Genomic DNA, 24,317 nt, shown 5'->3' on the forward strand with positions numbered 1-24,317 from the left:
CGACTACGAGAGATACCCATTTGTACGACTGAAAACAGACTAACACATATAAATATCCCAAGTCATCAAAAGGTACCAGTTCACCACTAGACTGATCTTTATAGCAAGTTTCAACAAGAAAAATGGGGAGATAATGACCTGACCCTAAATTGAAGAAAATCCCAATTGGTGAAGTAGTCTGATATGTAGAGAGCTTTTTGATTCATGGTGGAAAAATCATACCCTTTGGTTTCACAAAGCAAATAATAAAAAACATCAAACATAAAAACATGGCACTTGTGAATATTTATCAGACAAATACAACAAAGTAATGTAACCATCAGTTAGGATGATTAATAGGTATTATATTTTCATAACCAAAGTAAAAGAGAAATCCTCGAAGAACTGATTTCCTCCTCATGTTGCATATACCAAGGAAACGAAATAATATTGTCCATTTCAACATCAAGTTTACTCAAAATCATCTTGAGCCCAAATAATTCTTTTTTCCCTCCAGGTCAACACCAAAAAACTTTTTCTTGACAATGTAGTGCACACACTGAAGCAGGACATTCCGCTCATGCCGGATCTCCTTCGCCAGCAACTGTAACACAATGTAACATAATGTTACTAACATGGTAGGTGACGAGAACATTATCATCATCTTCTTGATTCACACTGGTTCCCAACCTAACAAAGAGACCTTTATTTGGTTTGTTGTTTAACGCTGCACTCAGCAAATATTCCAGCTATATGATGGCGGTCGGTAAATAATCAAGTTTGGACCAGAAAATCTAGAGATTGACATCATGAGCATCAATCCACACAATTGGGATATGATGACATGCAGCAACCAAGTCAGCGAGCCTGACCACCCGATCCCATTAGTCGCCTCTTAAGACAAGCATTGTCGCCTTTTGCGGCAAGCATGTGTAGCTGAAGACCTATTCTATCCCGGATCTTCACGGGTCCCTATAATGGGTACATTTGCAGGACCAACATATGACAGTATTAGATACCCGGCATCTGATAGAGGCCTGGCGTCTATTTTTTTGACAGAGCGCATGACCCAGTGTTAATTAGAGGCCAGCATGTTAGTTGCCTCTTACAACAAGCATAGTCGCCTTTTACGGCAAGCATGGGTTGCTGAAGACCTATCCTATCCCGGATCTAACATTATTGTGAGTTAGGATACCACTTTTAGCAACATTCCAACTGTATTTAACCTCCCAGTGAAGTAACTTCTACACCTGCACTACATCCTCTGTGTTTGACTCACCCGTTCTAGTAGTGTTGATCGTTTTGTATTCCACATCTTCGAGCTGCCATTTTGTTTCCTCTGCTGTTTCCGCTGTCTATTTGACATGGGCTTCTGGGTACTGTCTGTCTTAGTTTGGTTGTTGCCACATGATCTTGTTAGAGATGTGTCTGTATAAATAAGCAGTTGAAATATAAGGGAGACAACCTAGTCATCATTTCAACAATTTTGACACAGTGTTGTTGAACACAGAGCAGTCAAGTGAATAGTTTGAGTGATGTGATGTCACAATATATATATATCGTGATGAACAATGTCACTGATTTCGTACTGTCTATATTGTTTGGTGTTAATGAATAAAAAAGAAATCTGTGAAGTTATAATTTTGATGTATGTATTCATAAGATTTGTCTTCAATATCTTTATGCTTTTATGTTATAAATGTAAAAAAACAGATCATGTGTATCAGCAGTGGAGAAAATATGTCTGCAATCTTTGCAAGGTGTATGTTTATCTTGTTCTGTTCCTTATTTCTACCAATCGTGTTGTAGATGTTATCATGAGGAGCAGAAAAAAAAGAGGATTCACTGAGACACAATACACGTCTCCAAAGGGTGGCGATGAGAAAGAGAATGATGTGGCAGAGTTAGTCATGTGATCAGGTCATGTAGGTCACTTTTCACGGAATAATAGCACGCAGCCCAATTGTTTGGGTAGTGGCCATGGTGATGCTGGGATGTGTTCAGGTGAAGTGATCCACATAGGATCGAAAGAAGGAGAAATTGATAGTTTGAAATAGGATAATTTTCACAAATCAGTCCGCTCTTATAACATAACCCAATTCTTTGGGTAGTGGACATGGTGATGCTGGGATGTGTTCAGGTGAATTGTTTTTTCGAAGCTGGAAACTTTTGTTCAAGTACGTTTCCAGACAGGATCGAAAGAAGAAGGAGAAATGGATAGTGTGAAAAAGGATATGTTTAAAAATCAGTCCGCTCTCTTAATTCATAACCCAATGGTTTGGGTAGTGGACATGGTGATGCTGGGATGTGTTCAGGTGAATTGTTTTTTCGAAGCTGGAAACTTTTGTTCAAGTATGGGGGAATCCAAATAGAGAACTAATTCCAGGAAATGCAGGCTGTGAGGTACATCACTTCTATAACTCACTTTGCTGTGACTTGACGTGTGATGTGTGTGGCCCTTCCTCCGTTTCTGAATCTGCTCCATAAGATGCCATCAGTGATGCCAGTCCACCAGCAACATTCACTTGATCTTGGTTAGTATCTGTGCCGGTTTCAGATCCAGGCTGCATCAAAATGGCTGCTAGAGGATCGACAGTCTTAAGGTCTCCATTAGCTGGTGTCTGGAATATGTTTACATTATATTAAACTGAGGCGTTAGTGGAAACAACAGCATCCCCACACAAACACAAAGAAAATCAGTCTGAATAGAATAGTACGCAGACATTTCGAAAAAAATATATATCCAGCATAGAAGATGCTGTATGAATTTGGCAACAATTATTTAAACAACCCCTCACCTAATATTTTAATATTTGCAACATTTTAAATAAAATTCTTACTCATTTGAAAAAAGGACACAAAAATGAAAAATTGCAAATGTAACACAATAGACTACATTCAGATCAGGTGAGCTAAAAAACAACAGGTAAAATAGTTGGGGGTTGTAATAAAGAGTGAGTGAGTATGGTATTACACTGCTTTTAGCAATATTCCCGCAATACCATGGCGGGGACACCAGAAATGGGCTTCACACAGTCTACCCATGTGGTGAATCGACACCCGGGACACAACAAGTAAAACGCCTTAATCACTAGGCTACCCCACCGCCCCTTCAAGGGAAAAGCATATGATCTTTCTTCAAATGTCTTGTTGCTGACATACTAAGGATCCCATGGTTCAGTCAAAAGCATATATCATATATCACAGAAAGATATATTTTGAAATGAAGACTTTTAGGAAAGTATCAGAATGATTTATTTGCATATTATTTATTACCCATATGGCATCTGAAAAGCTGCTTCAGTCAGCACAGCTTGAGTAATACACTGAGATAACAAAAGAGACTTGAAGATAAATCCTTGATACTAAGACAGCATAGATCGCTGTAGAGACAAAAGGCACATACTGTCTGTTCTGTTGTGTTTGTTTTCTTGGCAGGAGAATGTTGCACATCAGACTGAGCATCATCGAAGCCACGTTTCCTGTTTCCCCATTTACCTCGGTGCTTTCCACCCTTCATCTTGCTGGAACAGAATCACAAAAAATGTTGGCCAGAAGTTAACTTTGTACACTGTTTCAGTCACAATGTAGAGAGGAAGGCCAAAAAACAGCTCTGACAAAAAGTATGGCTGTTTCCTGTTTCAGACCATCCCAAAATAGACTATGTAGGTTGTGCTTGGGGGGGGGGGGGGGGGGGACTCTTTCTTAAAAAACAGAAACTTGCAGTATGAGCCTGATTTCAGATGAAGATAATGATTGCCCTTTCAATATATAGTTAACCACAACAAGGTTACATCAGTTGCATAAAACTTGGACAATACCAGGACAGTGACAAAAGCTACAAATCAACTCAAGTATATATAGAACAAGTATTTGTCACAGAAGTGACGAAATGTCTGCCTGTATATACACCATAGTACCAAATATGAAGACAATCCAGAGATTAGTTCTTGAGATATCGCGGCAACACCGTTTTCTAACTCCAAAAGCAGATATGCCTGCTGTGACCTTGAAAATGGGGTCAAGGTCACCAAAACTGACTGGTGTCTGCGGAGTCTGTATATACACCATAGTTCCAAATATGAAGACAATCCAGTGTTTAGTTCTTGAGATATCGCGGCAACAAACAGGTGGGACGTACGGACGGTCGTGAATACTATATCCCCCGCTTTAGCGCTTTCGCGCGGCGGGGGACAAAAACACTCAGGATGGGGAGGCACCAGATCAGTAAGACAGAAACACACAAATGTTATGTGGCCACAGAGACAGGCATCCTCGGGCATCACTGAGGTGCTGAAAAGCCATGATAATAATCAGGGCCAAAACCATCTTAAACCAACAACCATCAGATCCCTAAAGCTAAGGGACACAACTCTGTCAGCACAAAGGGACAGGCAAACTAGTGGTTGAAGGTGTGAGCCTTGAAACATGATGTTTGGGTACAGTGACACACAATCCGCCAGATTACAGCCATTTGCCCAGAATGACATTCTGCAGTACCATCAAGATCCACACATGGCAGCCATGTTGACTACCAAGATACCAAACAAGCATGAGGTACCTTACTGCTTAAAAAAAATCTCTTGTGGGATCAAACTGTGGCCATGAACTAAGACTTGACTCACCCAAAATACTTGGTATCCAGTTTCTCCCCCCGAGATCTTCTGTCTGCCTCCACCGTCTTCTTCCTTGCTACGTTGGCCGCTGTGGGGAAATTCCTAGAAGTGTAACAGTAAGGGTAAAAAGTATTCTGTCATTTGTTGGAACATGTGTGAAGAATTTCCCCTTTAATACTGAATCCTTGGAAATGTGAGAGTGAATGTACGAGTTGGGTTTAACACTCCTTTGAACAGTATATTTCAGTTGATCTGTGTATCTCTGGTAACATGTTCCCGAGGCAAGAGAGTTAACTGACTTTAAAAGTCCAGTTTCCACCCTTGCCGAACTAGGCTGGAATTACTGGGCTCGGTTGTAGCGCACCAGTGATTATTATGAGATATGTCCCTTCTAAGCCTCTCCTATGGACCAATCAGATTCCATCACTTGCATTTGTTTCAAACAAAATGGTGGCGCCCAGTCAAGACGATATGGTCGATCATCAAGGTCTATATTGTCATAAAACGGGTCTTACATCGCGAGGTGCATCAAATCACGCGAGCACCTTGATTAAAAACATTAAATGGTTGGGAAAATATCTGCTGACGAGTTGGCGGTGCACATGCTTTTCAAATCCTGCAATCGACTGAAATCTGCACGACAGTTTACAAACCAGATTTCGATTTCATTGCGCGATTTTGATTGGACTATGCATAGACTCGTTAGTCCAGCCAAAACATAACTTCATAATACCAGCCTAGTTCGGCAAGTGTGGAAACTAGACTTTTATAGTCAGTTAACTCGCTTGCCTCGGGAAGATGCTCTGGTAACACCACTAGCATAGTTATGGCATTGTGTATGGTGCCGACAAAGAAAGGATAATCATCACACTAAACGATTACACCACAATCACTCGATCATCTCATAACTAAGGGGTGAAACTCTGCACAAGACTTTGCCCGGGTCATTTGAGATTCAGATTAATGTGAACACATCTGTCCAATCATCCATGAGAATCATGGAGCAGGTATCAGACATATTCGGGAACATTTGTGTGAGATCAATGCCCAAGTCCCCCTGGCATCACCAACAGAAGACCTGTATTTTTACCTTTTCCTCTCTTCAATCCATTTCTTGATGTCTTGAGGTGATTCAAGCTGCCATATCTTGTGAGCAAGACCTGTTTGATGTTGCTGAAACGAATAAACCATAGTGAATCAGTCAATGACTCAAGGCCTCTGGGGCACGTGTGGGGTGGTTGAGAGTAAGGCTGCAGCAGTGGCAGTAAAGAGTCAGGATCTATTACATATCAATGCTTGGGGATGACTAACAGTTTGTCTTCCTGGGACTTTCAACATTCAGGAAAATATTTTGTTCACAATTGTATTCAGGAAAAGCTGTTGCCCTAAGGGCATTCAGCCTTAAAACTTTGCAAAACTAGTCCAAAGGAACTACTGTAAACATTGTTTCACTACTTCACAGAGTTTGTAGCTAGTTCTGCTTGAATGAGACCAAAACATTTACTATGTTTACATTTTTTGTCAGTTTTATTCATTTCCAATTTGTAGCAAAATTTCAACATTGAGAACAGGCTCAAATTTATAGCCCCCAAATGCTGCTAGTCAGTGAAGACTACCACCATTAGATTTTCACTTGCAGTTTAGTCCTGGACTAGCATGAATTTCAAAGGCTGGCATTCCACAACCAACCAGACTATTACAAAGGTTGTCACTTCTAATTGCTAACGGACCCATACAAGGTCTGATAAAAGTCACAGCACTAAGTTCACTTTGCATCAGATCATGAGTTATCAATCAGTTACCCTTTATGACAAACATGGAGTACTGGGTGATTCTTCCGTCTCATAAAATCTCGGAGGCCTTAAATCCTCACATTCGTCTTACTGACAAAGTAGACACAATTTATGGATAACAACTTCTTTAATTACCGTAAAGGTGATGTTTCAGTATAGAACCTTTTACCGTTGTCAAGCAAGACTGTTTCTACTTTGTCCTCCGTCAACTTCTAAGTGATGCCTGTCAAACAATTCTTGTGACTGCACTACACTAATAATCATGATAATATGCAACTTTTTTTTACTAAAACTTAAAACTCCACCTATGTTTTAAGAAGACGTATTGTGGTGGTCCCGGCAAAAATCACTGTTCATGTTATTTGTGCTACTTTCTTATACTGACACTCAGCTTGTCTTGAACTTCAGACAGCCTGCTATATTTCCGATGATCTCTACTAGGTCTTGAGTTTCAGTTTCAACTTGATGCAATAATGTCTCACCATCTGGAAGTGTAGCTTGACCAACTTCGGGGCAGCCACATAGGAACAGGTTGGATCTGAACACTGAAATATACATTGAGAACAGTGATCAGAGTAAAATGATGATGGAGTGAGTGAGTATGATTTTACGCCGCTTTTAGCAATATTCCAGCAATATCACGGCGGGGGACACCAGAAATGGGCTTCACACATTTTGCCCATTTGGGGAATCAAACCCTGGTGTTCAGCATGACAAACGAATGCTTTAACCACTAGGCTAACCCACCGCCCCGGAACAAGCATGAGGTACTGTCATTGTGATGATAGAACTTCTCAAACTGAACAACAAGGCAGGTAACTGTATGTTCTTTTGTGTTAGGTGCATATATTAACTTCTGTGCAAATTTCACACTTTACAATAGTGAGTGATTTGGGTTAACCGCCTCTTTTAACAGTATTCCAGTTATATCAGCTATATGTTGGAGGAGAGCTTGAAGTGATGCAGGTCTCAGACGTTTACCATTTGGTGAAACCCACGGGCATGGGTATGGTGCTGACAAACCTAGAAACATAATTGGGGCTACCCAGGATTCAAACTCATAATCATAGTTTTCTGGCATGCCCAAGGGACACAACTCTGCCTAGCAAATTGTGGCAACTTCTACGACTGGACCACCCATGCCTCCTTCTTTACAATCGGCACATGACAGAGCAAACAGTATTTTTAAAGACATTTTAAGCACATATAGATAAAATGTACATCCGTAAGAAAACAAAAAATTGTTGTTGTTTTTTTAACAATTCAACAAGTGGATAAACACATGCATATTAAAAATTTCCCACCATTGTTACGTGCAGTGACATTCCACTGATGACATCATACAGATGGCTGCAAGGGACATGCTGACTTATTGAACATGATGAAATAATTTCAAAACTATTTTGATAATATTGCAAAAGTATCTAAGTAAATTAAAGTTCCAGTTATCCCTTCTCTTTGACAAATGCAAAGTAATCAATCAAAATGTCAATTGCTGGGAAAATGTTTCCTTACTTTCTTTTGCGTTTTGTCAATTTGATGGTTGCATTTGTTTGCTTGTTGTTTAACATGTGTAACGCTTCTCTTAGCAATATTCCAGCTATATGACGGCAGCCTGTAAATAATTGAGTGTTGACCAAAAAATCCAATGATTGATATCATAAGCATGATAAGAATCGATCCACGCAATTTGGACACAATGACATGCATCACCCAATCCCATTAGTCATCTTTAACGACAAGCATAGTCGCCTCTCATGACAAGCATGGATTGCTGAAGACCTATTCTAACCTGGATCTTCACGGGTCTGATGGATGTGTTGTACAGTTGTATTAGCCTTAATATATAAAATGCAATTAGACATGAACATCATAATGACATTGATGTACATCTGAACATTCACCATGTTCACTTGGTCAATACTGAAATAGCATCATTACTAACCATAGTATCAACAATCAGCATGATCAGCTACAGCATACAATACAAACCTTTTCATGTGTCATGGCATGTTCTTGGTACTTCTCATCTGAACAAAATCCTCTGTCACATGTGTCGCAAAAGAACTGGTTGTTTTCTGGAAGATCTCTCTTGTCTATTCTCTTCTGGAAAAATATTAGGAGTGAGTGAGTATGGTTTTTATGCCGCTTTTAGCAATATTCCAGCAATATCACGATGGGGGACACCAGTAATGGACTTCACACATTGTACCCATGTCGGGAATCGAACCCGGGTTCAAATTTAATTGTATCACTGTCGGTAAAGGAAACCTTTGGCCTTATAGGACACACAGATCATAAAACAAATGTTCATTTGTGTACAGCTACAGATTCCTGTGGTTTCCTGATATGGGTTAGTGAGTGAGGGAGTTTGGTTTCACTCCGCTTTTAACAGTATTCCGGTTATATTACAGCATTTCAGCTTAATGTTGAAGGAAAGCCTGAAGTGATGCAGGTCTCAGATGTTTACCACTTTGGTGAAACCCAAATACACAGGTATGTTGCTGACAAACCTAGAAACATAATCATGGCGAACCGGGATTCGAACCCACAATCATAGGTTTCTTGAGTACCCAAGGGATGCAACTCTGCACAGCGAATCGCTGCGACTTAGACGACCTGTGCCCCCCTCCTGATTTGGGGGTGTCCTGAGCTCTTCCAAGTCAATTCATCATGTTAAAACGTGAATTGAATTTGACAACTGAAACAAATTAGATCATTTCAGAAAGGAATATAAGAACGCTCTTGGCCTACCGTAGAGTGTGGTTTACCTTTTTGTTTTTCTTCTTGTCATTAGGCACGTTATGGAAATTAGCATTCTGGAAGCCTGCGTTTGTCACATTATGAGGATTCTTATGAGGATTCTGATAAGGATTATTGTGTCTTTGGTGGTGGTTACCAAACCGTTGTTGGAACTGCGGTCTACTGTTATGTCCTTGTGTCATGCCTGGGCCTTGGATGCGTGGTCCCCTTGGTGGATATTGCCAAGGTCCAGCCGCGGGCCCGGGGAACTGGCCTGGAGGAAACTGGTGTCTGTTCATTCCGTGATTCCATGCTTGTTGGTTGAACATGCCATTTTGTTGTGAGTAAGGATTTGAATGTCCATACTGATCTAATGTGTTATATCCATAACCGTGATTCATTTTGTAAATTGAAAGCTAACCGTGGTGTTCTGAATCAAGACGTGAGCACATGTGTTTACGTTACATCATAAGTAATGTTTACTTACGACATATTAAAGGAATTGCCTGATAGATTGTTTGAACTTGCTAACTGGTGCATTTTAGTTAACAATAACAATAAAGTTTAACGATGTATTCAAATAGATGTTGAACAAATCATAATTATCACATCAAATGGTAGTAACATATTTATCAATTAATTCTATTTGGTCATAGTACAATGAGTTGCAAACAACTAGTAGGCTTTTTCCTTTTCCGGCCAATTTCTCCTAACAGTGAACACAGGACTCGCTGAACATAGTGTATTCTTTCCACGGCTCTGCAGAAAGCTTACGGGACTTTTCGCGTGTGTTTTGCTTCTTTTGCTTTGCAATCATTTCTGATCGTTATTGCGCAGATCAGAATCAGCGATGGACCCGTTGTTCGAAGCACACGATGCAGGCCCTGGTTTTGTTGGCATTAAATTTTGTAAAGAATGGTAATATTTATAAATATAGACAATTGATCATTGTTGATGAATCCGATGTGTTGACACAGAGCTCCAGATAGGCTTTTGGTGTGGGTATTTTTACCCATGCATTTCAAAATCATTGGGTATCAGTAATTCTACCTGCGTAAACTTCTGTTACCCACTAGTTTTTACACATGTGGGTATTTAAGTTAAATATTTAAAAACACTATTCATCTGGTCCCTGCAAACTGGTGTCGTGTGGGTTTGAGAGCTTTATAGCTAGGACTAAAGAATACCACGATACTTCCACAAGAAAGTGTGATGGCAAATGATCATGATATAACTGTCATCGTGGAGTTTGGCAAGGTTGACGGAATGCCCCTTTATAATTTCAAAATAAGTTGCTGATTTGCTAATCGAATACGCAGGGTTACTTCACAATATTTTGATGATACGCACAAGTTTCATTTTTGTAGCGTATCTGTAATGTTCGTTGTGTATTTGATACGCTTGGATTATATTTTACTGTGTATTTCTGCATTTCTGATGCGTATTTCACGCAGATACGCAGCTTATCTGGAGCTCTGTGACATGTTACAAATCTTGTTTTGAACAAACCTACATACACTGAAAATTTTTTGAGAAATCAAGAAACGGAAAAGATCTTTTTTATAAATCAGATCTTGCCATTGTAGAAATCTATTTAGAGCGTTCTGTGTGACTTATGGTTTCAAATGTGAAAACGAAGTCGTTAGGGAAAGTTGATGTGTGTATTGGCGACAAATGTTGGTTTTGAATTGTGAACAAAACCTTAACAAGCCCTTAGTGTTTGTTCTGCTGTGGATACAATATTGTCAGTACTCGCTCAACTAATAAGATAAAAGGATACCAGTCCAAACGTTGATTTGTGTCTGATCCAAGTGAGCCAGTCAAATATCAAAATGAAAAACAAGTTGCTTAGTTTTATACTCATAATGTGATCCTATTTCGTTTTACTTTAGTGATGTACATTCACACATACATTAACATACAAGATTTTGTGGTGCTATTGTTAAGGAACTAATCTAGTTTAAACAGTGTATGTTCGCCTGGATATGGATTTGTTGGCTTGTTTCCTGAGAATAATAACACTGATGAAGTGCTGAAGCTATTTTTTTCACAACAATGACAGGAATGTTTGCACCAAACATGCATTAAGTTGGGAATACAAATGAATAAGTACTATTATGATATGATCTTTAAGGAAGGGACTGTTACATTGTCTGAAGTCATTGTCATAATCCCATCTTATGACCCTTTGGATGCCAAAGTAGAACTGTTACAGAAGTATGCAATGAAGTTTGTCTTCTGAATATTTAATTTACTTGATATTTTCTGTTCAGCCACTACATTAATGCTGATTCAATGTTTTGTTATATATATATTTCAGCAACAACATGCTGTATCCAAAAGAAGACAAAGACAACAGAGTTCTTCTGTATGCAGTAAGTTGGTTGTTCATTTATTTACCACTGTGTACATGAATACAAGGGGGCACGGGTGGTCCAGTCGTCTAAGGTGCCGCGATTCGCTGTGCAGAGTAGCGTCCCTTGGGCATGCCAGAAACCTTTGATTGTGGGTTTGAGTCCCGGTCCACCCCGATTATATTTCTAGGTTTGTTAGCACCATACCCATGCTTGTGGGTTTCACCGATGTGGTAAACGTCTGAGATCTGCATCACGTGTATTTGGAAGAAATATTCTTTGTTTTTGGAAATGGGTGCTTAGCATACGTAGCTTCAACAAGAACAAGCAGTTCAGCAATGGCTCCGGTAGGTTGTTCAATGTAAAGTGCAGGATGTGAGTATGTAATGTGTGATACCACATAATCATAATGGTACATTGTTGCTGTTACAGTGTCGGAACTGTGACTACCAGCAGGAAGCAGATAATCGGTGTATCTACGTGAACAAGATCATGCACGAAGTCGAGTGAGTATTACTCCTAATTTATTTTCTTGACTATAGTGCGCACCGAAGCAAAATGTGCAGCAGCACCCCCCTCTAGATGATGCAATATTTTGGAAAAAAATAATATTCAAATATTTTGCGGAGTGATAAACAACATTGTATCGTTTCGTGTGAACAAACAGGCAATAACAAACAACAGGTCAATAAAAATAATATCAAATGTTTGTTGATGTTATTTATTTCTTTGCCTCAGGAGGTATTTGTTGTCATATAACTTCTAAATTATTACTTGTTTGGATGTGACTATTACTATGATGTTGAGATCCTTGTTAATTATTGGAGGGTGAAGGTTAAACATCGCACCGAAGACCCAGGGTCGATTCAGGAACTGTGGGGAGCTCACTGACATGGTGTAGCTGAAATATTGTTATTACTTTTTGAAAAGTGTTACATGGTTAGGCATATTGTGTATCATATTGTCGGGTGTAAATTCATGATACGTCGGTACATTGAGGAACACAACTGAATATATACAGTTTATCATATCGCAATGTTCAGAATATATATATCAGCATTAATTGAGCCTGATGCATTAGTCTTTTATGTGTTGCAGTGAATTGACACAAATTGTTGGAGACGTCATAGCAGATCCGACCCTCCCTCGCACAGAAGACCATCCATGTCCAAAGTGTGGCCACAAAGAGTCTGTGTTTTTCCAGTCGCACAGTACAAAAGCTGAGGTGAATGTTTAGATGTTCATACATGTCTGTTTTGGTCAGTGTGCATAGAATGATGACATATTAACCAGGAGTGTGTGTTCAGGCGGTACAGACACATGCCTTTTGAAGAAGACGTACTCGCCCGTCTATGAAATCATGGACACTTAATCCTTTACCAGTATGTCCCTTAAACAACTAGCATCATTTTCAGTAGATTTTAGCATTATGATCTTGACTGTATCAGTAGGAGAAAGTAATGTAACGAGATATTCTTAGTGGTATGCACAAAACATATGTTTATAGAATTATCTCCCTTAGTAAGAAAACCATCTTGTTGTGATGAAATTGGCAAACCGCAATGTTTTGATGTAAATGAAGAGGAACCATGGTGTTCATGTTGTCTACGATGTGTGTTTGAGTAACGTATATAGTGTGTGATGTGCGATGGCACATACATGAGAATAAACCCTCGAACTTTTTGTTTACTGCACGTTGCAGGTACAAATGCATCCCAAGCGGGGTACCCCGATATTGACTGTTGTTAGCTGAGCTTACTAGATATACAGAATTTTACTGGACTGTCTTTGGACGAAGTGCTGCACAGTCTGTGTTAAGTTAAATGGGAAGATATAGATTAAATTTTGAAGTGTGACTTTTCATTTTACCCATAAGGATAGATTAGTCTAAAGATTTGTTTATGTGATAGGGGCGGTCGGGTAGCCTTGTGGTTAAAGCGTTAGCTCGTCACGTCAAAGAACCGGGTTCGATTCCCAACATGGGTTCAATGTGTGAAGCCCATTTCTGGTGTCCTGCCGTGATATTGCAGGAATATTGCTAAAAGGGGCGTAAAACCATACTCACGCACTCGCTCGCCCGCCTGTCACTCACTCGCTCACTCACTGTTTATGTGATTATGTATGAAAGAAGTGCACAGCTGTTGTTATGAAACTATGATCACTTGAAGCTTTTTTCAGGTCATCCAATGCCTTATATGGACTGTGTAATAATTTGTTTTACTTTTTCTTTTCCAGGAAGGTATGCGACTATACTACGTATGTACCAACTCAAACTGTGTTCATCGCTGGACTGAATAGTTGCTACAAGAACATTGCCATCCGATCACATTGTATTGTCATGTCATCTCATGAGATCATCCCCTTATATCACTGACATGTAGTTACCTCACAAGTGTTCTCATTAACCATGTATTGAAGACATTTCAACCTAACACTAACATACATCTACTGAAGACCCCGGAGATGTTTCCATCATACCTCGATCTCCATGTACCAGTTAATGGTGTAGGAATGTGTTATATTCGTTGTATAGAAGGAATGCCAATTTTATGTGAATAAGACAGAGGATATATGGATCAGTGAATTATTAAGTGAGCTGTACACCCCAAATCCTTGAAATACTTTTTGGCTTTGTCATCCATGGGTACAGCAAAAACCTCGATTTGTTCTTCATGTATGAGACAGGTGATCAGTCAGGAAACCTGGCAACCAATGAACTGTTGCAAACAGTATGGTGGAGTCACCTACAGATATCATTCCAAGGGAACTTCGAAATCAGACTGTTATACACGCAAAGAATGTTATTCACATGAAGAATAATGATACGTCTTTCGTACATTGGAGTCGAGTGTACAAACATAACTGTGGAAGTTATGTAACTACATTCCACTCCCATCCAGCTAATTTTAACCCAGTTGCCCATGCCTCAAGTACAGTAACTGTCTTTGTCCATCACTTTAAGTCAGCAGAGTTTTATTGGTCCAAGATTGACACTATTCATTGCTTTGTATTCATGAATATTGAATAACTATCAGTAATGTTGAAACGTTTTAGGATTTCTGATATTTTGTTTCATGAATGGATTTATCATTACAAGTCGTATGTATGTTTAATAAAATATTGAATGGTTGACAAAGTGTATATTGTCTGTCACCTGAATGCGACTTTATCGTCTTGTTCAGCTCTTCATGGAGCAGGAGTTATCTGATCTGGTTTCGGCATTGATGATATTTCAAGCCCAGCGAGGGCAGGCAAACAACCATGTCAAGTTCTGGTGTAATCCACTTGCTGTTCTGAGTGTGGTGGAACTGGTGCTCAAGAATTCTTTGGGACAATGCATATGGGTCTCGGGTACCAGAAGCTTGTTGAAAAGTAAAATGAAGATCAGGTGGTTACAATGTGTGACTTGGTAGATAGTGTGTGAGGATAACCCATGAGTGAGTGAGTGAGTTGGGTTTAACGTCGCTTTTAACAGTATTCCAGTCATATCGCGGCGTGTCAGCTTAATGTGGGAGGAAAGCCCGAAGTGATGCAGGTCTCAGGCGTTTACCACTTTGGTGAAACCCACGAGCACGGGTATGGTGCTGACAAACCTAGAAACATAATTGGGGCGAACCGGGATTCGAACCCGCAATCATAGGTTTCTGGCATGCCCAAGGGACGCAACTCTGCACAGCGAATCGCAGCGCCTTAGACAACTGGGCCACCCGTGCCCCCGGATAACCCATGAACATGATCAGTGCTCATGCTGCCAGAACCAATTATTAACAGACTGCTGGCATATTGCTAACTCACAATTCATTCACATTCAAACAACATGCACTCATGCACTCACTCGCCCGCCTGCCCACCCACTCTCACTCACTCACAGGTCTTAATGGGTCCCATGTACCTCATGCTTGTCCTGAGAGGAAACTAACACAGATGAGATGGCTAAACTGGTTGCATAGCAAGGTGACTTTTCAGCTTGATAGCCAACTATCCCAAGTGACCTAATCAAGAAAATCTCCTTACATCCAAACACCTGCTCAAAGCTCCTTAGTTACCCATTGTTGTCTGTCCTCACTTGGCTGACAGCGTGATATGGCTGTACTGTGTTCCACAAGGGTAAACTCGGTGAGTCCTACAGCGTTCTTTGGCCACAGCATACAATATGTTAAGAAAGGTGCAAAATCTGTTAACAAACAGGCTGCAAACTCTTCAGATTTCATTATGACAAAACCAAATCTTGTGAGACATAACTTTTATTAACTGAGCTTGACCAATGCTGGACATGAGTCACACAGTGAACAATCACTAGAGATTCCATACAAACTGGACAAAGGGGCCTCCATACAGCCCAGTCTGCAGGCCCCCCACCGAGTGTGAATGAAGCATGTGGCCTGTCCCAGTCACCACAACCAGGAGGCAGACTTGCCAGCCATTCGTGTACAACAAAACAAGGATGGCACCCTGAACCACATCTGGCTCCCTCGTCATTGCTTGTGACACAGCAGTAACATGGCAACATCCCCCGGTGTGGATGGTGATGCTGGGGCGGTGGCCTATTACCAGAAACATGTTACCTGGTCCGATATTTACTGAACAGTCTACCTATGGACCAATACATGCTTAACATGCTTAATTACAATAAATCAACATAAAATCTCATTGGTAAATTATTCAGTGATTAATGTCATCTATCCTATTGATACATGGCAAGCAGTTAACTGCATTGGTTTCTTACAATAAATGATATTCTATATTACAAATGATAATCAGAAACAATACAATATGTGACTAGTAACAATTCTGTTTGCCATCTCTGGCAGAAAGGATAACCGGCTCTGCAGATCAACACTACAATGGCTACCAAGGAAAGACAGGCCAAATCTAGCACAACAGAATTTAAATAGTGTTACCTTATGGTTGAATGTACAGGGCGAGTACCCGCCTCAGCTACAATTGGCACATAGTACATGGTATGGTCCATTCCACAAAGCGATCGTAGCGCTAAGGTGATCGTAACTCCTATACTAACATAGACTTAGGACAGTCACAGCACTACGATGGCTTTGTGGAACAACAGGGCCCTGGACGTAAGAAGCTGCGCTAGGTGGATACATGCAAGAGTAAATAATCAGCTGAAAGGCACTGTGAAGTATACGGTCTGTTAATGAGCTCTGGTACGTGCTCTGTGTGTCACTGCTACTGGTATTACATGTACCTACTTTACAGTTCTTGCTAATCAAGTATATAAATTTGAATACTTATAAGTAAAAGCAATTAATATGCCATAGTGTAATTTCAACGACAATTTTTTATGACATTTGATATGGTATAGTCTTAAATATATAGAATAAGGTGTTGCTGGTCATGAACAAAATACTAAGCCCTCCCTTCACCTGTTGCTATCAATAAGCATTGTCCTCTCCTGTTCATACTATATACCCTTCCCCTACCACCTTGCTCACACAGCTCCTACAATGCAGAAATATCATAATAATATATCACTGTAAATAATCAAAGTGCATTTACTGTACAAAGTTGATTCTGTACACTGGACACATAGGCAACAGCAACAGGGTGTACCATCTCTCGGAATAATATTATTCTAGTAAGGAAATCCAAATGGGGATAAACTGCTAATCCACAAAACAAAATTTGGTCAAGGCTGCAAAAATAAGGTCAGACTTATTTTCAGATTTCTAAGATTAACAATTTCGACATTTAAGTATCAAATGTTAATTTACAATCACCTGCTATTGCCCCATGAAAAAATACACTTTCAAATTTTCCAAGGAGGGCAAGTAAATAAGCAAACATATTCACAGAAAAACAATCTTTAACAATGAGTGGACCCATCTATATTGCATATTCAACATATCCTCACAAAGTAACAACATGACAACTGGAGAGTAAACAAGGAAAAAGATGTTTAAACATGAACAAATTAAATATTGAAAATAAGATCTCAACAATGACAAACAGCATTGGCTGACAACAGCAAGACAGCCTAACGGGCGCTCCCTGGCTTGTGCAATGTGACAAGTACAACCAGCAATTATGCAGTATCCAAAGGCTTGACAAACACAGGCTGTACAGCCAAGACATTTACAACACCATGTCAGTGCAAATTGGTCAAATTAATACATTGTACAAGCGCACTAGAAAATTCTTCAATAATCAATTCCATGTATTTCTGTAATATTAAATTCCATCGTCTAAGAGTTTGCCTTGGTGCATTACCTCACAGGATCCCTTTTAAGGACAAAGCATAAACATTGACACTGATGTCAACAACAAAACATTCATTACTAATCATAACACAATGCTCATATAATTTCCACCATAATCTGCCAATAATACAAACCAGGTAAGTTTCAGCATTCTGGCAAGTTTCATTATTTCATTAAATGCCTTACTAAATGCTTGTGAATACATTCATGTTGAATTCAACAGGTCGCTCATCTTAACAATATTATGACTGTGAAGTGAGACAAAGTAGGAGTGTAAGTCTGTTTCAGTTTTGCTACACATATGAAAATATACTGATTTGAAACATAATTTTCCTGACAGCATTGTCGTCTCTACCAGGCTATGACCTGCACTCATAAAATACCATGTCACTTTTTAATTAAAGAAAGTTCCCATCCCCAACTACAGCAACGATGCAAGGCTACCTGACAGAAAGAAACATGGCTTGCAATAACGACATGGCAGCCAATGTCTAAAGGTCAAGGTCAAGGTCAAATTAGTTCTTTTATTTTGAAACATCATTTCATTTAACATATGTTGCTTTAAGTAACAGAAATCATATATTATTTATTAAACCAAACCAAGAAAATGTCACTAATTTCTAAGATATGTGATATGTTTGATCAAACGTTTTTAAACTGACCATGACCTACATTGTAGTGACCTTTGACAAGGAAGACAATGAACATTCACCAGTGAGAAAAGCAAGCAATGGTAAAAATCACTGCTGTCATACAAACACTTATAACTATTGTACATGTATATTTAAAATGATAATGATATGACTGAGCTGAAGAGAAGACGTCATCCATGGGTGACACTAAGATCATCCATCTGGTAGATGGCGCAGTTAGTCATGTGACAAAGTCTGGCTAGGGCATCGCCAGATGATGATGTACGTCATGGCAGAATGAAACCAGTAGAAAGCAGGTGTTAAACTGAGGTGCCCGCATCATTCCCCGGAGAAGCAGCCTGAAAGTACACAGAAGAATACACTCATTACAAGGCCCAACACATGGAACAGTCCTGGATCATCATCCCTTCATTACAAAGATTTTTCTGATCATGGTTAAATACAGAGATGTTACAGTGAAAGTTGGCATCTGCCCGTTATTTACAAGTGTTGGTTAACAGAACAGTTCTCCCATAGTGTTAACATGAAACACTCATAACCATATCAGGTTATCAGGTCGCTAGGAGTGTTATGGAGATATATAAACATAATTATGATGAAATTGTCAAAAAAGGTTCTCATTTATTTGGAATCTATTGATGTGCATGAGTAATCCTAGTGAAAGATGCTTAGGTGAAGATCATATGGCAAGCTGGATTATGTTACCCGATAATATGTTATGATAGGAATCAAGAAAAGACATTCCATTTGACTATATAAAAAGCCATATCCATTCCTTACATTTCAATTCCAATGTTTTAGAGTTAATATTGCCTTCTGAAAATCTAAGTAAAAGCCCAAGATGTATAAAAGAACACCAAATCAACTGGATACCATGTCAGTTGAAATATCAATCCCACAGTAAAATTTAGCTTTATCCTAACACGGCAGTCATGTTGCCTTGGTTTCAGAAGTTAAGTAGTAGAGAGTCAAAGAATATGATTCAAGGAGAAAAACAGAGACATAACAATTTTAATGTCTTTTTTCTATTTGTGAAGTGTAATTTATAAGAAAAGATATAAATATATATACAAAGCTGTACATGTCTCTATCTCGTTTATGGAAACCAAATACTATAAGAATCATCACCAGTAAAGTCACCAAAGCTGTATTGTAAGTGTCAGTTAGTCGGGCAAAGATAGTTATGATATTAATAACTACAAGTGTGAGGCAGTGTATTCCCTGTGAATCCTATTAATCTCATCAAGTATGTCTAAGAAAGCAAAAGAAACTTTATTGACTTGACATCCCAGACACATAGACCTTAATACCTAGGTCTGAATAATCGTAACAAGAAAAAGTCAGTTAAACATATTTACCCACAACAAAGCAAGGTGGATGAGAATTTGAAAGTACAATCGTGATGTTAACATTGCAAAGGGTTGATTCACAAATAATATTTTTGTAATAAAATGTATTGTGACAGAATTAATGTAACTACAAGAACATGACATGTTGTGCCATGTATTAGAATATATATATTCCACAATGCTTCAGAGGGTGGCAACATGCTTGACTGGTGGAATGACCAATCACCTTGAAGAGAAAAAGTCAGACACATTCAGAGTTATTGGACAACACGTAATTCCGATGTCTCCACAGAGGAAATACTACCAACACTCACAACATCAGTATCATGCATATTTCATCGTAATTTCATGTAGCAAAATTCTAATGAAGACATTTTGGCACCTTATGATTCAAAAGGGCATGATAATATCATGTGTCACCCTTGATGTAATTACTATGACGTTTTTCTTATTGTTTCTTCAGTTTGACCTCTACCAAGATTAAATTTGAAGTAAGATTAGTCCAATTCCACACAAATTTGGAAGAAATTTACCTTTGGGTGGTAAGCCTAGCAGAAGAAATGATATATCTTAATACAGACTACTACTGAAACCATGATGTGTGATGGATCAATGAGGAGATGCAAGATAATGATCATGATGCCATCCATGGCGGAAACTATGAAGCACGCAAGGCTTCCTGTATTCCATTCTGTGTTTCTCATCTCTCCTCTTCAAAACATTATCCAAAATACTTGTTTATAATGTATGGGTTATATTTTGATTTGCAGAATGTATGAAACTTTTTCAACTTAATGAATGACATTGTACATCAACAATTTATTTCAAAATTATTCAAACATAAGAAGATTATGGCACTGGGGTGTGGGCTTTCGAGAAAAATGTCCAGCGGCCTTTCTCAATTTCTCTGTTGCTGTTAGTCAATAATATATGTTTTGCAAAGTTTGGTTCAGCGGTTGTAAGGGGATAGTAAGGATGGTTTCAGAAGTGTTTTCCACTGCCTCCTATGTGTGGAAGGGCGTGAGATGAGAAACACTAACTACAGGAGACCTACATTCAAGAAGACATGCATGCTGATCTGCCAACAACTACCGGGGGAAGAAGCAGCCTCAGTCCTTTATACAACTCCTGCATTCATGTCAAGATCATCTTTTGTCATGTTGAACCTATGGCCTTATTGTCACCAGATTGGCAGTGTTGTAGATGCGTGTATATTATAGGTATTTTCTGTTCATCTTTACTTATTATCTGTTTTAATCCACCTTAATGCAACCCACATGCCGCAGATTAACTACTGGCTTCAATTATCAGTATCTCAATAACCAAACACAGCACTTCTTGTAGACAATAAACTCAAAAAACAAAACAACCCAAAACATCTGAACAATTTAAGAGGCCTACCGGCCTTTGATTTTCTCAAGGTGAAGGGGGGAATAAATAAAATATACACAACAAATTTGAATACACAGCATAGTTTTTGCCACTCAAGGGAATTTCAAGGACATGTGTTGAGATAAACGTGTGTGCATTGTGTGGGGAATAATGGTATGATTGGTCAGTCTGTTGACATGTTATCCATGGCAACCAAGGGGAGACTACTCTGGGATGATGGCAGCAGCTCATATGTGCAACATGAGGATGTGATGAAGTACTAATCACGGTGATGGATGGTATTGCAATAAACATGATTTATACATTACTTGATGAAATCCCTACATTAAATGTAAATTCAATAAATTTTATATTATCACAATTATTATCACTATAATCAACATTTTATCAACATGCAATAAATACCATAACAGGTATGACAAGATATTTTTTATTCAACACGATATAACAAAGTACCCCCAAAATACATGAATTGTTCAAGACCCTATGCAATAACCGTCCTATTTCCCCTGAGTACAGGGTATACCAGCAATACTGCCATCACCGAGTCCAACTCACCAGAACACCTAATTGTGCCTGTGAAGCAAAGAAATAGGAACATTAGCTGGCACTGTAGATAAACCTCTGGCCATGGCAATCCTGAGATCAGAAGAACCACGAGATGCTCATGTGCAACACAATGGGGATTCCAAATATATTCTGTTTGGATTGCTGTGTCATGTATGCTGGATTGTCGTGGATTGTTGCGGATTGTGCTGGATTATGCATGTGGGAGGTGCAACAGCTGGAGGTGGTAGTAGGGGCTGTATCAGGGTGAAACTTTGGAAGATTTTCAAGCTCAGGACAAACATTGCAATGACTGATTGTATCAATAAGAAAACAAATACTGATAACAAAATTAATATTTTAGAATGACTTAAAAACAAGAACACAATGGTTCATGTCAAAACAAATGTACCACTGGCAAAAAAATGTGAAAATTATTTGAAAAAGTCTTAAAAAATAATTTCAGATTGATAAAAAATAAAGAAAATAATGTTAAATCTCAAACCACATCATGTACCAAGTTGACATTTGGCTGGAAGTAATAAAACATCATGTAACTTGACCATTATATCCGTCTAATTAAGCCAGATTTTACATTAAGCACAGAAGGAAATATGGTACAGTAGTGTAATTTGGATGGATGGAAGCATAGCTAAGCAGACAGTATGTCTCAACCAAAGTCAGACAACTTAGTGCATGATTGTGAGAGGTGACTTAACCAAGTCTACCTGTCAGGGACTGAGTTCTACGCAGTGGCTAAAACAAAGCACAGCAAGGGCAATGTTAGAAGACTCCTTAACATAAGAAGAAATTCAATTCATAATGATCACTGAATCATAATGAAGCCATGTTCAATACTGTGAAATCACGTTCCAGTCTGGTGACACATTTTTTAAAAATCACCTAAGATTATTAAAAGAAAATGGCTAAAAACTTTCTATACATGTTTTGTAGTTATAAATAATATGAATGGAAATATAAAAAATATATATCAATATAAATACCACAGTCACAAAATAGAAAAAAAAAGAATAGATTTCTCAAAAATAGGAAATACAGAAAAGAGCTTCAGGCAGAGAAAGTTAATGATTAAAAACCTAGTCTCACTGTTTAATTTTACATCAATAAGTGCTGTAAAATAAACCACTAATCAAATATGTGTCTGGGGGTATAAAACCCTTTTAGCAATCCTCAAAAGTCCAATACCATCTACGACCACAATTCAATGTATGCAGGTGTGGCATCAGGAAAGTGTTTCAGAACCTTGCACATACTGGAGGTATATCCACCTGCCAGGCTATGAATGGATCATTGTACACTGTATGGAGAAGAATGCAAGGCCTGACCAGTCCACAGGGCCACATGTCATGTTTTATACCAGAGTCAGCATTACCATGGCACACTGCCAATAATCATGTTTAAGCAAACTAGTGTCTGATTGCCAGAGCAATGATAATAATAATTATAATGTGCACTTATAATGTTCTAGCCTCCATGTAGAGTTCATGCTCAAAGCCCTACATTCAAATGTCACTCTGGAAAGCTTTTTTGAACAAATGTGTCTTTAGTTGTGCTTTGCACTTTTGACCCACTGTCAGGGTACAGTGACACACAGACAGATCACACATTGTACCGGGAACCTACAAATGGACTTCAGTCGTCTGTTACAAGCGAGGGGTACTGGGGGGTACTGGGGGGGTACTCATCTGCCTCATTCCCTCCTGGCAGAACACTAGCGATGTAATATGATGGTCATGTCAGTGTAAGGACACACAGCAAGTATGTATGGGATATTGGATAAACCATGTGCAGCTAGGGTATTTTATCTTGTCTGGGAAAGGTCAGAACACTGCAAATAGTTCCTTTGAATATTTCATAAATAGATTCATCATCAGGAAGGTTTAGACAGCATTAGATTGGTTATGGATCCTGGATGGACCCTGGATGATAGGATTATAATTTATATACTCAACGTCATTGTATAAGGATCACCTAGGTATGTAGCTTGTTTGTTGTGTAATGCCACACTCAGCAATATTCCAGCTATATAACGGCGGTCTGTACATAATTGAGTCTGGACCAGACAATCCCGTGATTGCCATCATGAGCATCGATTTACGGAAAATAGGATATGATGACATGCATCAACCAACTCAGCGACCCTACCACCCGATCGTGTTGGTCGCCTCTTACAACAAGCATCGACCTAGGCATGTAGGGTGTCAAACATGACCATATGCCAACAAGCGTCAATAGGCCAGAGTATGACGTCGTGTGATTAACAATTGAAGAACATCTTGTTAATACCTAAATGTCACACTGATTTGATGTTTTATGAAACTGGAAAAGTGGATGAACATTAAAAACAATGAAAACCTAAAGATTGAAGGTGATGAAAAGAGCTAACCAAAACAAATGCATGAATGCAAGCAGCAGTTTAGTCCATACACCTGCAATACATGACAAGTAACTGTCAATGTGGGTATAAAATAGTTGATTCCAGATGCACCTTTTGGAAGTTGAAAATGTGACATTTTATCTCTTTTTATCTGCATGACCCCTCAATAATGACGCTGAGTATATTTAAACAACTTTAAACATTTGCCGCATTAATAGCAAAGGGAAACTTGGATGACACCTGAATACTCCATCTATTTGCACTGTGATGACCTTGT

General features: G+C 39.0%; 3 protein-coding genes across 17 annotated transcripts in view; 1 reads left to right on the top strand and 2 right to left on the bottom strand.

The window, feature by feature from the left end:
- Positions 1-273: 273 nt before the first annotated feature.
- On the bottom strand, positions 274-9,614 carry LOC124146634 (nuclear fragile X mental retardation-interacting protein 1-like). The gene is made up of 9 exons (XM_046517020.2): positions 9,160-9,614; positions 8,381-8,494; positions 6,871-6,933; positions 5,686-5,768; positions 4,605-4,697; positions 3,386-3,503; positions 2,405-2,600; positions 1,259-1,407; positions 274-583 (listed from the first exon to the last, which is right to left on the bottom strand). Exons 1-9 carry the CDS (start codon positions 9,529-9,531, stop codon positions 461-463), a joined length of 1,311 nt encoding a protein of 436 aa, XP_046372976.2. The 5' UTR covers positions 9,532-9,614; the 3' UTR covers positions 274-460.
- A 241-nt stretch (positions 9,615-9,855) lies between these two features.
- LOC124146635 (DNA-directed RNA polymerase II subunit RPB9-like) lies at positions 9,856-14,614 on the top strand. The gene is made up of 5 exons (XM_046517021.2): positions 9,856-10,048; positions 11,451-11,505; positions 11,917-11,990; positions 12,583-12,709; positions 13,720-14,614. Exons 1-5 carry the CDS (start codon positions 9,981-9,983, stop codon positions 13,780-13,782), a joined length of 387 nt encoding a protein of 128 aa, XP_046372977.1. The 5' UTR covers positions 9,856-9,980; the 3' UTR covers positions 13,783-14,614.
- Positions 14,615-15,712: 1,098 nt separating this feature from the next.
- LOC124146631 (ribosome-binding protein 1-like) overlaps positions 15,713-24,317 on the bottom strand; it is a 52,915-nt gene continuing 44,310 nt past the window's right edge. For 8 of the 15 annotated variants that reach the window (XM_046517015.2, XM_046517014.2, XM_046517007.2 and 5 more), the window contains 3 exons: positions 21,655-21,672; positions 20,238-20,252; positions 15,713-18,693 (listed from right to left, as the gene is read on the bottom strand). In XM_046517015.2, coding sequence (XP_046372971.1) covers positions 18,655-18,693; positions 20,238-20,252; positions 21,655-21,672 — 72 coding nt within the window. In that variant the 3' untranslated portion in view covers positions 15,713-18,654. Of the gene's footprint in view, positions 18,694-20,237; positions 20,253-21,654; positions 21,673-22,370; positions 22,399-24,317 lie in introns of all 15 variants that reach the window. The other 7 variants (XM_046517017.2, XM_046517011.2, XM_046517018.2 and 4 more) reach the window with 3 other exon arrangements.

The sequence above is a fragment of the Haliotis rufescens genome, unplaced genomic scaffold (genome assembly GCF_023055435.1).
Source record: "Haliotis rufescens isolate VD_foot unplaced genomic scaffold, xgHalRufe1.0.p SCAF_3, whole genome shotgun sequence".
NCBI classification, from domain to species: Eukaryota; Metazoa; Mollusca; class Gastropoda; order Lepetellida; family Haliotidae; genus Haliotis; species Haliotis rufescens.

Bases quoted from the DNA above. Each gene is read 5' to 3' on its own strand.
- LOC124146635 (XM_046517021.2), top strand. From the start codon at position 9,981: ATGGACCCGTTGTTCGAAGCACACGATGCAGGCCCTGGTTTTGTTGGC. The intron at 10,049-11,450 runs GTAATATTTATA...TATATATTTCAG, and splicing joins ATTAAATTTTGTAAAGAATG to CAACAACATGCTGTATCCAA. The intron at 12,710-13,719 runs GTGAATGTTTAG...TTTCTTTTCCAG, and splicing joins CGCACAGTACAAAAGCTGAG to GAAGGTATGCGACTATACTA.
- LOC124146634 (XM_046517020.2), bottom strand. From the start codon at position 9,531: ATGAATCACGGTTATGGATATAACACATTAGATCAGTATGGACATTCA. The intron at 8,495-9,159 runs GTAAACCACACT...ATATTTTTCCAG, and splicing joins ACAAGAAGAAAAACAAAAAG to AAGAGAATAGACAAGAGAGA. The intron at 3,504-4,604 runs GTGAGTCAAGTC...ATTCTGTTCCAG, and splicing joins CTGGATACCAAGTATTTTGG to CAAGATGAAGGGTGGAAAGC.